The sequence below is a fragment of the Haliotis rubra genome, unplaced genomic scaffold (assembly GCF_003918875.1).
Source record: "Haliotis rubra isolate DU_JTF1 unplaced genomic scaffold, ASM391887v1 Scf229, whole genome shotgun sequence".
Lineage (NCBI taxonomy): Eukaryota > Metazoa > Mollusca > Gastropoda > Lepetellida > Haliotidae > Haliotis > Haliotis rubra.
Window position 1 is genome coordinate 1,213,166 of NW_025766325.1, and position 14,304 is coordinate 1,227,469.

At 45.8% G+C, this 14,304-nt stretch overlaps 1 protein-coding gene across 1 annotated transcript in view; it reads left to right on the plus strand.

The window, feature by feature from the left end:
- Window positions 1–1,047: 1,047 nt before the first annotated feature.
- The window catches only part of LOC124277855 (hepatocyte growth factor receptor-like), a 33,331-nt gene continuing 20,074 nt past the window's right edge, over window positions 1,048–14,304 (plus strand). Inside the window, exons 1-4 of the mRNA XM_046713570.1 lie at window positions 1,048–2,296; window positions 11,553–11,765; window positions 13,493–13,603; window positions 14,007–14,129. Of these exons, the coding sequence (XP_046569526.1) occupies window positions 1,358–2,296; window positions 11,553–11,765; window positions 13,493–13,603; window positions 14,007–14,129 (1,386 nt within the window). The 5' untranslated portion in view covers window positions 1,048–1,357. The remainder of the gene's footprint in view (window positions 2,297–11,552; window positions 11,766–13,492; window positions 13,604–14,006; window positions 14,130–14,304) is intronic.

The following is a 14,304-nucleotide window of genomic DNA, read 5'->3' on the forward strand; positions in this document are numbered from 1 at the left end:
CGGTTAAGACCAGCTGTGAACACTAACTATCAACATCAGCTGTAAAGATTAGCTGGAAAGGATCAACCGTTAAACCAGCAGCAACCACTAACTGTCAAGATCAGCTGTAAAGATTAGCTGGAAAGGATCAACCGTTAAGTCCAGCTGTGAAGCGATGAACACCAACTGTCAAGATTAGCTGTAAAGATTAGCTGGGAAGGATCAACCGTTAAGACCAACAGCAAACACTAACTGTCAAGATCAGTTGTAAAGATTAGCTGGAAAGGATCAACCGTTAAGTCCAGCTGTGAAGCGATGAACACCAACTGTCAAGATTAGCTGTAAAGATTTGCTGGAAAGGATTAACCGTTAAGTCCAGCTGTGAAGCGATGAACATCAACTGTCAAGAGAAGCTTGGAAGATCATCATGGAGGTGAGGTGAAATTTGGTTTAACTTCGTGCTTGAGCATATTTCGCTCATATGACGACGTGCATGCGTGTGCATGTGTATGTGCGGCTGCTTGTACTAGCCCAAACTGAAGCTGGTTTTATAGTGCTAGGCCACTGAGATACCATGCCGCAGTGAAACATGAAAACCCCACTCAGACACATTATACTGACTCCGAGCCGACCAGTCCTTGTTGTACCCAGTAATGCCGAGCGCCAGGCAGGGACTAACAAGTACAATATTTTAACGTCTTTTGGTATGACGCGGTCGGGGATCGAACCCGCGACCTTCCGCTCTCCGGGCGAACGCTCTAACCACTAGACCGCGGAGGCGGTTTCATCCTAGAAAATCAACATGGACGATCAGCTGTGAAGACCAAATCCGACCATACTGTTTAACCTTTTGCAAGAAAAGTATGCAGGGTATGTAACACAACTCTATTACTCAAGTATTCATTCAGGCCACGCTAGTCGTAACGATGGTGTTAATACTAAACCGCGGCATCGCTCGCCTTCCGTGGTTTGGCTTTCAGCTGACTAGTATCAATGACAGAGGAAGAGAGACTGTCACAGTAGGAGTGTTTCCGGTGAAATGCACAGCTGTGTACAAGGAAGTAACATTCACGCAGCCGTAGCACTGATGGCTTAAATCTGACCTCTGACACCGGGCGTATACAGTGTTTGTGACTTCACCGAAGAGGAACTATTATGGACATGATTGCGGGGCTGAGATAGAACTCTACCACACTTTCGTCAGTCAGCATCTCGACTTATTGGAACCACTACATGAGAAGCTCCTTCGGATTCGTAATGAAGCGCTGGGTCGTACAAACCGTTGCTTTTTAGATTTAAGAACACCAGATAATGTGATAATGGCGAACTGACTGTGAGTAATTGCGTCTTAATAGTGTCCAATTTGTCAGAGACAAGCATGGTGTACTGCAGGGAGAGCGGTTTCAGTCTACTTGTTTCTGTGTTTTCCCTATCAATAGCAGCTGGATTATGTCCCTTCTGGAACGACAGTATAGATGACGTGATCAGAGATCCCAAGACGGGACACGTGTATACGGCTGGAGATAAGGGCATAAGTCACTGGTCGGAAAATCTCACTTTCATAAGCTGTGTTGGCTGGGGCGGTGGTGAAAGAGACCGTGATGCTGTCATGGCGATGGCGTTACATCCTGGCTCACCTCGTCTGCTCGCGTGCTCCACAGCTCGTGACGGTCTCTGTGCTGTGTACAATACGTTGAATATCACTCAGAGGCAGTGGATGAACAATGGAACTAACGACAGCTACATCAACAGCCGTTCCGTTCTGCTGTTTCTTGGCAATGTAACAGTGATAGTAGCGTCATCAATTACTGGTACATCCACGTCGCCCGTCCCCGTGCTGTCGTACCGACGTCTGTCTCTCCCAGAACAAGGCACACCCAGCATGAACATCAGTAACAATCAGTCTGTCACATCCAGAACAACAGGAAAATACGATTTAAAGTTCATATCAGGATTCACCAAGGAGAATTTCACATATTTGCTTACAACCCAGAATGAAACGTCAAATGTCTCAACCCGACTCATCATGTTTTGCACAAGTGACAGTTCTTTGTTGCCTGTAGTGGACATGTTACTGTCTTGTAGAACCATGGACCACACCACATTCAACCTTGGCCTGGCTATGGCGGATACCGGAAGCTCCATAACTGTGAGTTTTGGAAGGAACGCTAACGGAACTGAATTTGTGAAAGATCCCTCCCTAGGATCCGTTCTTTGCCAGTATAGGTTTGATCACCTTAAGAAAGTAGGTTCTGATGCACTGGAACTCAAAACATCTGAAAACGTGACGTGGGCAGATGTCATATGTAACCCTAAGGTAAGACAACACCCACCTGTGTCTGCATGGCGATCTACTGATTGCTCATAATGTGAAACACCTCCCCATGCTGTTTAAGTCCAAATAGACACTGTAGTAGACATATATTTGTGTGTTGTTTTACGCCGCGCTCATCAATGTTCAACCTACATAGCTGTCTGTAAATAATCTAGTCTGGACCAGACAATCCAATGATCAACAGTATGATCATCAATTTACGCAATAGGGATACGAAGACATGTGTCAACCAGGTCAGCGAGAATGACCACCCGAACCCGGTAGTCGAATTTTACGACAGGCATGGGTTGCTGAAGATCAATATTCTACTGACTGACTGACTGAGTTTAGTTTTACGCCGCTTTTAGCAATTTTCCAGCAATATCACGGCGGGGGACACCAGAAATGGGCTTAACATATTGTGCCCATGTGGGGAATCGAACCCGGGCCTTCGGCGTGACGAGCCAACGCTTTAACCACTAGGCTACCCCACCGCCCCATCAATATTCTAACCCGGAACTGTAGACCCATGAAGGAATAACTCAAAGGAATAGACAATGCTTATTGGTGTCAAAATTGCTCGCGAAACAAGGTTAAGTTGGGAGTCGTGGTCATAACACTGATATGTTGCAGGACGTGGTGATAACACTGACATGTTGCGGGTCGTGGTGTTAACACTGATGTGTTGCGGGTTGTGCTGACAACATTTACATGTTGCGGGTCGTGGTGGTAACACTGACATGTTGCGGGTTGTGGTGGTAACTCTGACATGTTGCGGGTCGTGGTGGTAACACTGACATGTTGCGGGTCGTGGTGATAACACTGACATGTTGCGGGTCGTGGTGATAACACTGACATGTTGTGGGTCATGGTGATAACACTGACATGTTGCAGGCTGAGGTGATCATACTGACATGGTGCGGGTCGTGGTGATACCAGTGACACGTTGCGGGTCATGGTGATAACACTGACACGTTTCGGATCGTGTCGATAACACTGATGTGTTGGGAAACGTGGTGATGACACTGACATGTTACGGGTCGTGGTAATAACACTGACAAGCTGAGGGTCGTGGTGATAACACTGACATGTTGCGGGTCGTGGTGATAACACGGACATGTTGCGGGTCGTGGTGATAACACTGACATATTGCGGGTAGTGGTGATAAAACTGACATATTGCGGGTTATGGTGGTAACACTGACAAGTTGCTGGTCGTGGTGATAACACTGACATATTGCGGGTCGTGGTGATAACACTGACATGCTGCGGGTTGTAGTGGTAACACTGACTTGTTGGATCGTGGTGATAACACTGGAATGTTGCGGGTCGTTGTGATAACACTGACATGTTGGATCGTGGTGGTAGCACTCACATGATGCGGGTCGTGGTGATAACACTTCCTTGCATGGAGTCGTGGTGATAACACTGATGCGTTGGGAGCCGCAGTGATAACACTGACATGTTGCGGGTCGTGGTGATAACACTGACATGTTGCGGGTCGTGGTGTTAACCCTGACATGTTGGATCGTGGTGATAACACTGGCATGTTGTGGGTCGTGGTGATAACACTTACTTGTAGGGAGTCTTGGGGATAACACTGATGTGTTGGGAGCCGCATTTACTTGTAGGGAGTCGTGGTGATAACACTGACATGTTGCGGGTCGTGGTGATAACATTTACTTGTAAGGAGTTGTGGTGATAACACTGCCATGTTGCGGGTCGTGGTGATAACACTGCCATGTTGCGGGTCGTGGTGATAACACTGACATGTTGCGGGTCGTGGTGATAACAATGACATGTTGCGGGTTCTGGTGGTAACATTGACATGTTGCGGGTCGTGGTGATAACACTGACATGTTGCGGGTCGTGGTGATAACGCTGACATGTTGCGGGTCCAGGTGATAACACTTACTTGTTGTGAGTCGAGGTGATAACATTGACATGTTGCGGATCTAGGTGATAACACTGACATGTTGCGGGTCGTTGTGATAACACTGACATGTTGGATCGTGGTGGTAGCACTCACATGATGCGGGTCGTGGTGATAACACTTCCTTGCATGGAGTCGTGGTGATAACACTGATGTGTTGGGAGCCGCAGTGATAACACTGACATGTTGCGGGTCGTGGTGATAACACTGACATGTTGTGGGTCGTGGTGATAACACGGACATGTTGCGGGTCGTGGTGATAACACTGCCATGTTGCGGGTCGTGGTGATAACACTGCCATGTTGCGGGTCGTGGTGATAACACTGACATGTTGCGGGTCATGGTGATAACACTTACTTGTTGGGAGCATTGGTGATAACACTGACATGTTGCAGGTTGTGGTGATAACACTGACATGTTGCGGGTTGTGGTGGTAACACTGACATGTTGCGGGTCGTGGTGATAACAATGACATGTTGCGGGTTCTGGTGGTAACACTGACATGTTGCGGGTCGTGGTGATAACGCTGACATGTTGCGGGTCAAGGTGATAACACTTACTTGTTGTGAGTCGAGGTGATAACACTGACATGTTGCGGATCTAGGTGATAACACTGACATGTTGCGGGTCGTTGTGATAACACTGACATGTTGGATCGTGGTGGTAGCACTCACATGATGCGGGTCGTGGTGATAACACTTCCTTGCATGGAGTCGTGGTGATAACACTGATGTGTTGGGAGCCGCAGTGATAACACTGACATGTTGCGGGTCGTGGTGATAACACTGACATGTTGTGGGTCGTGGTGATAACACGGACATGTTGCGGGTCGTGGTGATAACACTGCCATGTTGCGGGTCGTGGTGATAACACTGCCATGTTGCGGGTCGTGGTGATAACACTGACATGTTGCGGGTCGTGGTGATAACACTTACTTGTTGGGAGCATTGGTGATAACACTGACATGTTGCAGGTTGTGGTGATAACACTGACATGTTGCGGGTTGTGGTGGTAACACTGACATGTTGCGGGTCGTGGTGATAACAATGACATGTTGCGGGTTCTGGTGGTAACACTGACATGTTGCGGGTCGTGGTGATAACGCTGACATGTTGCGGGTCCAGGTGATAACACTTACTTGTTGTGAGTCGAGGTGATAACACTGACATGTTGCGGATCTAGGTGATAACACTGACATGTTGCGGGTCGTTGTGATAACACTGACATGTTGGATCGTGGTGGTAGCACTCACATGATGCGGGTCGTGGTGATAACACTTCCTTGCATGGAGTCGTGGTGATAACACTGATGTGTTGGGAGCCGCAGTGATAACACTGACATGTTGCGGGTCGTCGTGATAACACTGACATGTTGCGGGTCGTGGTGATCACACAGACATGTTGCGGGTGGTGGTGATAACACTGACATGTTGCGAGTCGTGGTGTTAACTCTGACATGTTGGATCGTGGTGATAACACTGGCATGTTGTGGGTCGTGGTGATAACACTTACTTGTAGGGAGTCTTGGGGATAACACTGATGTGTTGGGAGCCGCATTTACTTGTAGGGAGTCGTGGTGATAACACTGACATGTTGCGGGTCGTGGTGATAACATTTACTTGTAAGGAGTTGTGGTGATAACACTGCCATGTTGCGGGTCGTGGTGATAACACTGACATGTTGCGGGTCGTGGTGATAACACTGACATGTTGCGGGTCGTGGTGATAACACTTACTTGTTGGGAGCATTGGTGATAACACTGACATGTTGCAGGTTGTGGTGATAACACTGACATGTTGCGGGTTGTGGTGATAACACTGACATGTTGCGGGTCGTGGTGATAACACTGACATGTTGCGGGTTCTGGTGGTAACATTGACATGTTGCGGGTCGTGGTGATAACACTGACATGTTGCGGGTCGTGGTGATAACGCTGACATGTTGCGGGTCCAGGTGATAACACTTACTTGTTGTGGGTCGAGGTGATAACACTGACATGTTGCGGATCTAGGTGATAACACTGACATGTTGCGGGTCGTGGTGATAACACTTACTTGTTGGGTGTCGTGGTGATAACACTGACATGTTGCGGGTCGTGGTGATAACACTGACATGTTGCGGATCGTGGTGATAACACTGACATGTTGCGGACCGTGATGATAACACTGACATGTTGCGGGTCGTGGTGATAACATTTACCTGTAGGGAGTCGGGGTGATGACACTGACATGTGTCGGGTCGTGGTGATAACACTGACATGTTGCGGATCGTGGTGATAACACTGACTTTTTGGATCGTGGTGATAACACTGGCATGTTGCGGGTCGTGGTGATAACACTGACATGTTGCGGGTCGTGGTGATAACACTTACTTGTTGGGAGTCTTGGTGATAACACTGATGTGTTGGGAGCCGCAGTAATAACACTAACATGTTGCGGGTCGTGGTGATAACACTGACATGTTGCGGGTCAGGGTGATTACACTGACATGTTGCGGGTCGTGGTGATAACACTGACATGTTGCGGGTCGTGGTGATAACACTGACATGTTGCGGATCGTGGTGATAACACTGACTTTTTGGATCGTGGTGATAACACTGGCATGTTGTGGGTCGTGGTGATAACACTGACATGTTGCGGGTCGTGGTGATAACACTTACTTGTTGGGAGTCTTGGTGGTAACACTGATGTGTTGGGGGCCGCAGTAATAACACTAACATGTTGCGGGTCGTGGTGATAACACTGACATGTTGCGGGTCAGGGTGATTACACTGACATGTTGCGGGTCGTGGTGATAACACTGCCATGTTGCGGGTTAGGGTGATTACACTGACATGTTGCGGGTCGGGGTGATAACACTGACATGTTGCGGGTCGGGGTGATAACACTGACATGTCGCGGGTCGTGGTGATAACACTTACTTCTTGGGAGTCTTGGTGATAACACTGATGTGTTGGGAGCTACATTGATAACACTGACATGTTACGGGTCGGGGTGATAACACTGACATGTTGCGGGTCGTGGTGATAACACTTACTTCTTGGGAGTCTTGGTGATAACACTGATGTGCTGGGAGGTGCAGTGATAACACTGACATGTTGCGGGTCGTGGTGATAACACTGACATGTTGTTGGTCGGGGTGATTACACTGACATGTTGCGGGTCGTGGTGATAACACTTACTTGTTTGGAGTCTTGGTGATAACACTGATGTGTTGGGAGCCGCAGTGATAACACTGACATGTTGCGGGTCGTGGTGATAACATTTACTTGTAGGGAGTCTTGGTGATAACACTGATCTGTTGAGAACCGCATTGATAACACTGACATGTTGCGGGTCGTGGTGATAACACTGACTTGTTGGGAGTCTTGGTGATAACATTGATGTGTTGGGAGCCGGATTGATATCACTGACATGTTGCGGGTCGTGGTGATAACATTTACTTGTAGGGAGTCGTGGTGATAACACTGACATGTTGCGTGTCGAGGTGTTAACACTGACATGTTGCGGGTCGTGGTGATAACACTTACTTCTTGGGAGTCTTGGTGATAACACTGATGTGTTGGGAGCCGTATTGATAATACTGACATGTTCCGGTTGTGGTGATAACACTGACATGTTGCGGGTCAGGGTGATTACACTGACATGTTGCGGGTCGTGGTGATAACACTGACATGTTGTGGGTCGTGGTGATAACACTGACATGTTGCGGGTCGTGGTGATAGCACTGTCATGTTGCGGGTCGTGGTGATAACACTGACATGTTGCGGGTCGTGGTGATAACAGTGACATGATTCTAGTCTCACTGAACTCAATAAGATCAACAGTGACTAACTTTAAAGATAACAGATTGCGTGATTACGAAGCTTCAAATTCTTGTTCGGGGCGGTAGGGTAGTCTAGTGGTTAAAGTGTTGGCTCGTCACGCCGAAGACCCGGGTTCGAATCCCCACATGGGTACAATGAGTGAAGCCCATTTCTGGTGTCCCCCGCCGTGATATTGCTGGAATATTGCTAAAAGCGGCGTAAAACCAAACTCAGTCAGTCAGTCAAATTCTTGTTCCGTTGTGAAACATGAATGGTTGAAAAATCTGTATCGAAACGTTGCACTCACGACATACCCCCCAAAAAATTCCATAAAGATTGTCAATATTTTACTTCGCAACTTTTAATATTCCACTCAAAGAAGAAACTAAATCAATGTGTAATAAAAGTATAGACCCGATCATGCCTGAAGTGTCGACATAATGCTGCTTGCTCAGAAACATGACAACATTACAGATGGACAGATGGACTTTGGACAATTGTTTGAACGGCATTCTAGTTGGTGGGTCAATTAGGAAGCATTCCACTTAATGGATAACAACTTTTTGTTTGTTGCATAGAGCGACGTTTCGATGTAGATTCTTACAGCGTTTTTGAGCTGTACGACCTTATGGATAACAACTTCTTGTTTATTCCATAGAGCGACATTACGCTGTAGACATTTCTTGCACTGTTGTCAAGCTTTACGACTTCATGGATAGCAGTTTCTTGTTTATTGCCAGATCGACGTTTCAGTGTAGATTCTTACACCGGTATCAATCATTATTTGATAATGTTGCATACATCTATTGGTATAGCTTTATAACTACCATTATGCTCTATATCTCTTGATTTATTACCAAGCAGTCATAGCATCCTTTCTACCACGAAATAATCGCAGTTCTCAATAAGGAGTTTATTATACCTTCATTGTTCAGAAGATGCATTTTTACCTTATAGTATTGTGCAACAGAAAGGCATGATTTCATATAGGAATGTCCTTTCAGTTCTTCCTGGTTGAGGTCGGTACAAAATACAAATTGTTTAGCCAATACCCATGTGAGAGATATGGTGTATGGTATTACACCGCTTTTCGCTATATCCCAGGAATATCAAGGCGGGGAACACCAGAAACAGACCCAAATCATTGCCCAAATTATCGTGTCCCTTCAATTATACATTTTGATAAATTAAGGCTCGTTTACAAGGATTTCAACAAATCCTCAAACTGACTATTTCAGTGATTAAACACCATTGTCCTCCTAGAGTGAGTGAGTGAGTTAAGTTTTACGCCGCTTTGAGGAGTAATCCAGAAACATCACGGCGGCGGACACGAGAATTGGGCTTCATACATTATTTCCATTTGGGGAATCGAACCCAGGTCTTCGGCGTGACGAGCGAACACTTTAACCACCAGGCTACCCCACGACCCCGGTTCTGAATGAAGACAGCCATGTTGTTCAACAGATAAAATACACAATATTTGTAAAGTATCCAGAACCGTTGGTGACATATTTCTGTAAGATCAAGCTTATGCCTTGAGTGAAAAAAGCGCGCCTGTAAACTTTCAAAACTTCAAATTTCGAAAAAAATTGAATCAGCTGTGATACCTATGTTCAGTATCTATATCTACTATAGTTCTCATACGTTTTCGTCAGAAGTAATATTTTTTCCCAACATGACCCAAAATAAGAATGAGTGAGTGAATGAGTTTCGATTCAAACTATATGGCGGCGGTCTGTAAATAATCGAGGCTGGACCAGACAATCCAGTGATCGACAACATAAGCATCGATCTACGCAATCGGGATACGATGACATGTGTCAACCAGGTCAGCGAGCCTGACCACCCGATCCCGTAAGTCGCCTCTTACGACAAGCATGGATTGCTGAAGATAAAATCTAACCCGGGCCTTCATGGGTGACCCAAAATAAGTGAGGAATGCTACATGATCCATGATTATTATTGAGTCGAAGTGAAGCTGGAGCGTCGCCTGTCCTGTCCTTTGGCAAGTGCCGTGTAACTCCGCGTGGAGTGTGTGCTTCCTATTGAGAAATATGTTGGCAACATTGTTGCGTTAACTTCTTAATGATGTACATTTTGCATAATCTCCCTCATAAATGGTTGATTTTGAATAATTTTAAAAGCCTACGCCATGGCCAAATGTGACCTTTTACGATTGTTCGGGAAATACAAGTATTTGACGATTATCAGTAAATGTCAATAGATAACTGATAACAGATAACACATCCCCCTCCGTAACCATGTTTCATGTAGGTCCACGATACCTGTGGTGTGTGTCATTGGCAACAGCTACCTGAACTGTTAAAACGTTTAGCAAATAACAGTTGTACTGTACAATGTTTGCACATCAATACAAATTACAAAGGAATTACAGCGCCAGTATCACAAAAAAGAGCAGTGACAATGGCAGTAAGTAACGCAGATATTTGCCCATCAACAACAGAGATTAAGCTTCCCAAACCTGTGAAAATCAAGGTTAGAATTTGTTTTCAGCCACCCGTGCTTGTCGTAAGAGGCAACTAACGGGATCGGGTGGTCAGGCTCGCTGACTTGGTTGACACATATTAACGTATCTCAAATGCGTAGATCGATGCTTATGTTGTTGATCACTGGATTGTCTGATCCAGCCTCGATTATTTACAGACCGCCGTCATATAGTTGGAATATTGCTGCGTGCGGCGTAAAACTAAACTCACTCACTCCCTGTAATATATCAGTGCGGTGTGTCTGTACGCTCACCTTATTATCAACACTTGGCATCATCAATATTTAATCGTAACTATGATATCGTTGTAATCGTACAATAAAGATTTCTGCTGACTATTTCCATCGAATTTTGCTAGAACGGAAAGAGATTGATAGTGTGTTTGATGCTTTGCAGCATACCTCTTGTATCGTGAGTGAGTGAGCTTGGTTTTACGTCGCTTTCAGCAATATTTCAGCAATATGATCGCGGGGTAACACCAGAAACTGGCTTCGCACATTGTACCAATTGGGGAATCGAGCCCGGGTCTTCGGCGTGACGAGCGGCGCCTTAACCACTAGGATACCCCACCGACCTCCAGTATCGTATACGACCGCCTCCGTGGTGTAGTAGTTAGAGCGTCCGCCCGGAGAGCGGAAGGTCGCGGGTTCGATCCCCGACCGCGTCATACCAAAAGACGTTAAAATATGGTACTTGTTGGGCCCTGCCTGGCGCTCAACATTAATGGGTACAACAAGGACTGGTTGGCTCGGAGTCAGTATAATTTGTCTGAGTGGGGTATTCATGCTTCACTGCGGCATGGTATCTCAGTGGGCTAGCACTATAAAACTGAAGTTTGGACTAGTACAAGCAGACGCACCTACACAAACACACGCATTCACGTCGTCATATGAGCGAAATATTTTCAAGCACGACGTTAAACCCAATTTCACCTCACCTCACCCAGTATCGTATACATCTTATGTAATACACCACACATACTCTCAACAATGTTCACATTATTATGTTTGGAAAAAGGTTGATGGTGAAGCAAAGCAATCAATGTGCCAACCGGGACAATCTCAAGGTGCATGCAAAATACAGGAACACGATAATCTCCTTAACAAGCTACCACCGGAAAAATTCAACTCGGTCTACAGAAACAAAACCACTGTAATCGCCACAGTTCTGTCGAGTGAAGACGGAAAGGTCATCGTTGCCACTTCCGATGGAGATCTACTGCAATTTACGGTAAGACGCTCTTCCGACTGGATATGGTCTAGTGACCTGTTGTGTGGTTTTATATGGTGGAGGTGGGTGCGGTTGTCTTGTCTATTTTGCTCTGGTCGACCAAATGTGCACGAATGACTTTCTTGTCGACCTGTTTGTGGTAGTGTGAGTGAAGTCCTTGTCAACCTGTTTGTAGTAGTGTGAGTGAAGTCCTTTTCGACCTGTTTGTAGTAGTGTGGATGAAGTCATTGTCGACCTGTTAATGGTAGTGTGAGTGAAGTCCTTGTCGACCTGTTTGTGGTAGTGTGAGTGAAGTCCTTGTCCACCAGTTTGTAGTAGTGTGAGTGAAGTCCTTGTCGACCTGTTTGTGGTCTGTCTGTCACACGAGCGACTTTCTTGTCGACCTATTTGTGGTAGTGTGAGTGAAGTCCTTGTCGACCTGTTTGTGGTAGCATGCGTAAAGTCCTTGTCGACCTGTTTGTGGTAGCATGGATGTCTGCCACACGATCGACCTTCTTGTCGACCTGTTTGTGGTAGTGTGAGCGAAGTTCTTGTCGACCTGTTTGTGGTTGTGTGAGTGAAGTCCTTGTCGACCTGTTTGTGGTAATGTGAGTGAAGTCATGGTCGACCTGTTTGTGGCAGTGTGAATGAAGTCCTTGTCGACTTGTTTGTGGTTGTGTGAGTGAAGTCCTTGTCGACCTGTTTGTAGTAGTGTGAGGGAAGTCCTTGTGGACCTGTTTGTAGTAGTGTGAGGGAAGACCTTGTCGACCTGTTTGTAGTAGTGTGAGTGAAGTCATTGCCGACCTGTTTGTGGTAGTGTGAGTGAAGTCCTTGTCGACCTGTTTGTGGTAGTGTGAGTGAAGTCCTTGTCGACCTATTTATGGTAGTGTGAGTGAAGTCCTTGTCGACCTGTTTGTAGTAGTGTGAATGAAGTCCTTGTCGACCTGTTTGTGGTAGTGTGAGTGAAGTCCTTGTCGACCTATTTATGGTAGTGTGAATGAAGTCCTTGTCGACCTGTTTGTAGTAGTGTGAGTGAAGTCATTGTCGACCTGTTTGTAGTAGTGTGAGTGAAGTCCTTGTCGACCTGTTTGTGGTAGTGTGAGTGAAGTCCTTTTCGACCTGTTTGTGGAAGTGTAAGTGAAGTTCTTGTTGACCTGTTTGTGGTAGTGTGAATGAAGTCATTGTCGACCTGTTTGTGGAAGTGTAAGTGAAGTCCTTGTCGACCTGTTTGTGGTAGTGTGAGTGAAGTCATTGTCGACCTGTTTGTAGTAGTGTGAGTGAAGTCCTTGTCGACCTGTTTGTGGTAGTGTGAGTGAAGTCCTTGTCGACCTGTTTGTGGAAGTGTAAGTGAAGTTCTTGTTGACCTGTTTGTGGTAGTGTGAATGAAGTCATTGTCGACCTGTTTGTGGAAGTGTAAGTGAAGTCCTTGTCGACCTGTTTGTGGTAGTGTGAGTGAAGTCCTTGTCGATCTGTGTGTGGTAGTGTCGATGTCTCTGAAAGTAAGGTTATGACCTCGATTGACACTAGTTAAGTATTTTTATAGTATGCTTAAAAAGTAGTGATGAAAAGACGACTTCTTATTCAGAGAACCTTTATACAGAAACACGGTATCATATTGGCAAAGATTTCAACACCTAATGAAGTATACCCAATAAACAAACGTCATTTCATACTTCTTAACATTTTTAGATTCACACCATTAAGCTTTTCATGACAACAAACACTTCTTCATTAATGTATTTTCATAGAATGCAAGTGATGGCAACCTTACGTTAAGCGGCGACGTCAGTGACAGTTTCCCGCCACATTCTATCGTCGTCCGAGACAGGAAAGACTCCCTGCGTCTCTTTGACACCAAGGCGAGTAGTGTTTTTGTTTCATCATATGTATGTAGATATGTATTTTAACAAGTATGGGAACGACTGAATATTAAGAGAGTCATTGTGTCCTCACATTTTTCCAGCAATAGACGAGAAACCGCAATGACATCAGCTCCTTCTTGTACATAAGAAAACACTTGGGGTTATGTTATAAAAGAGTGAGTGAGTGAGCTTAGTTTTATCCCGCTTTTATCAATATTCCTGCAATATCACGGCGGGGGACACCAGAAATGGGCTTCACACAATGGACCCATGTAAGGTATCGAACCCGGGTCTTTGGCGTGACGACCGAACGCTTTAACCACTAGGCTACTCCAGCACATGGTAAATAGTAACGTTGGTCATGATATACTGACTGTAAATTGTGTCACTGTACTTCCAGATGAAGGAGGTCGACATCTGTGAAGGCAAACGCTGTGAGGAATGTAGTCGTACTCTTCGTTGTGGTTGGTGCAAAGGTTGTATGTTCCGAGAGGCATGCGTAAACAACACGTGTAAAGTCCAGGTACTCAAACAAAGCTTAAGATCTGCACCCACCAACATCTAACACGAGTAAAGTCTAGGTACTCAGACGGAGCCTAAGATCTGTACCCACCAACATCTAACACGTGTAAAGTCTAGGTACCCAGATGGAGCTTAAGATCTTCACACACTAACATCTAAGACGGGTCGATAATTAC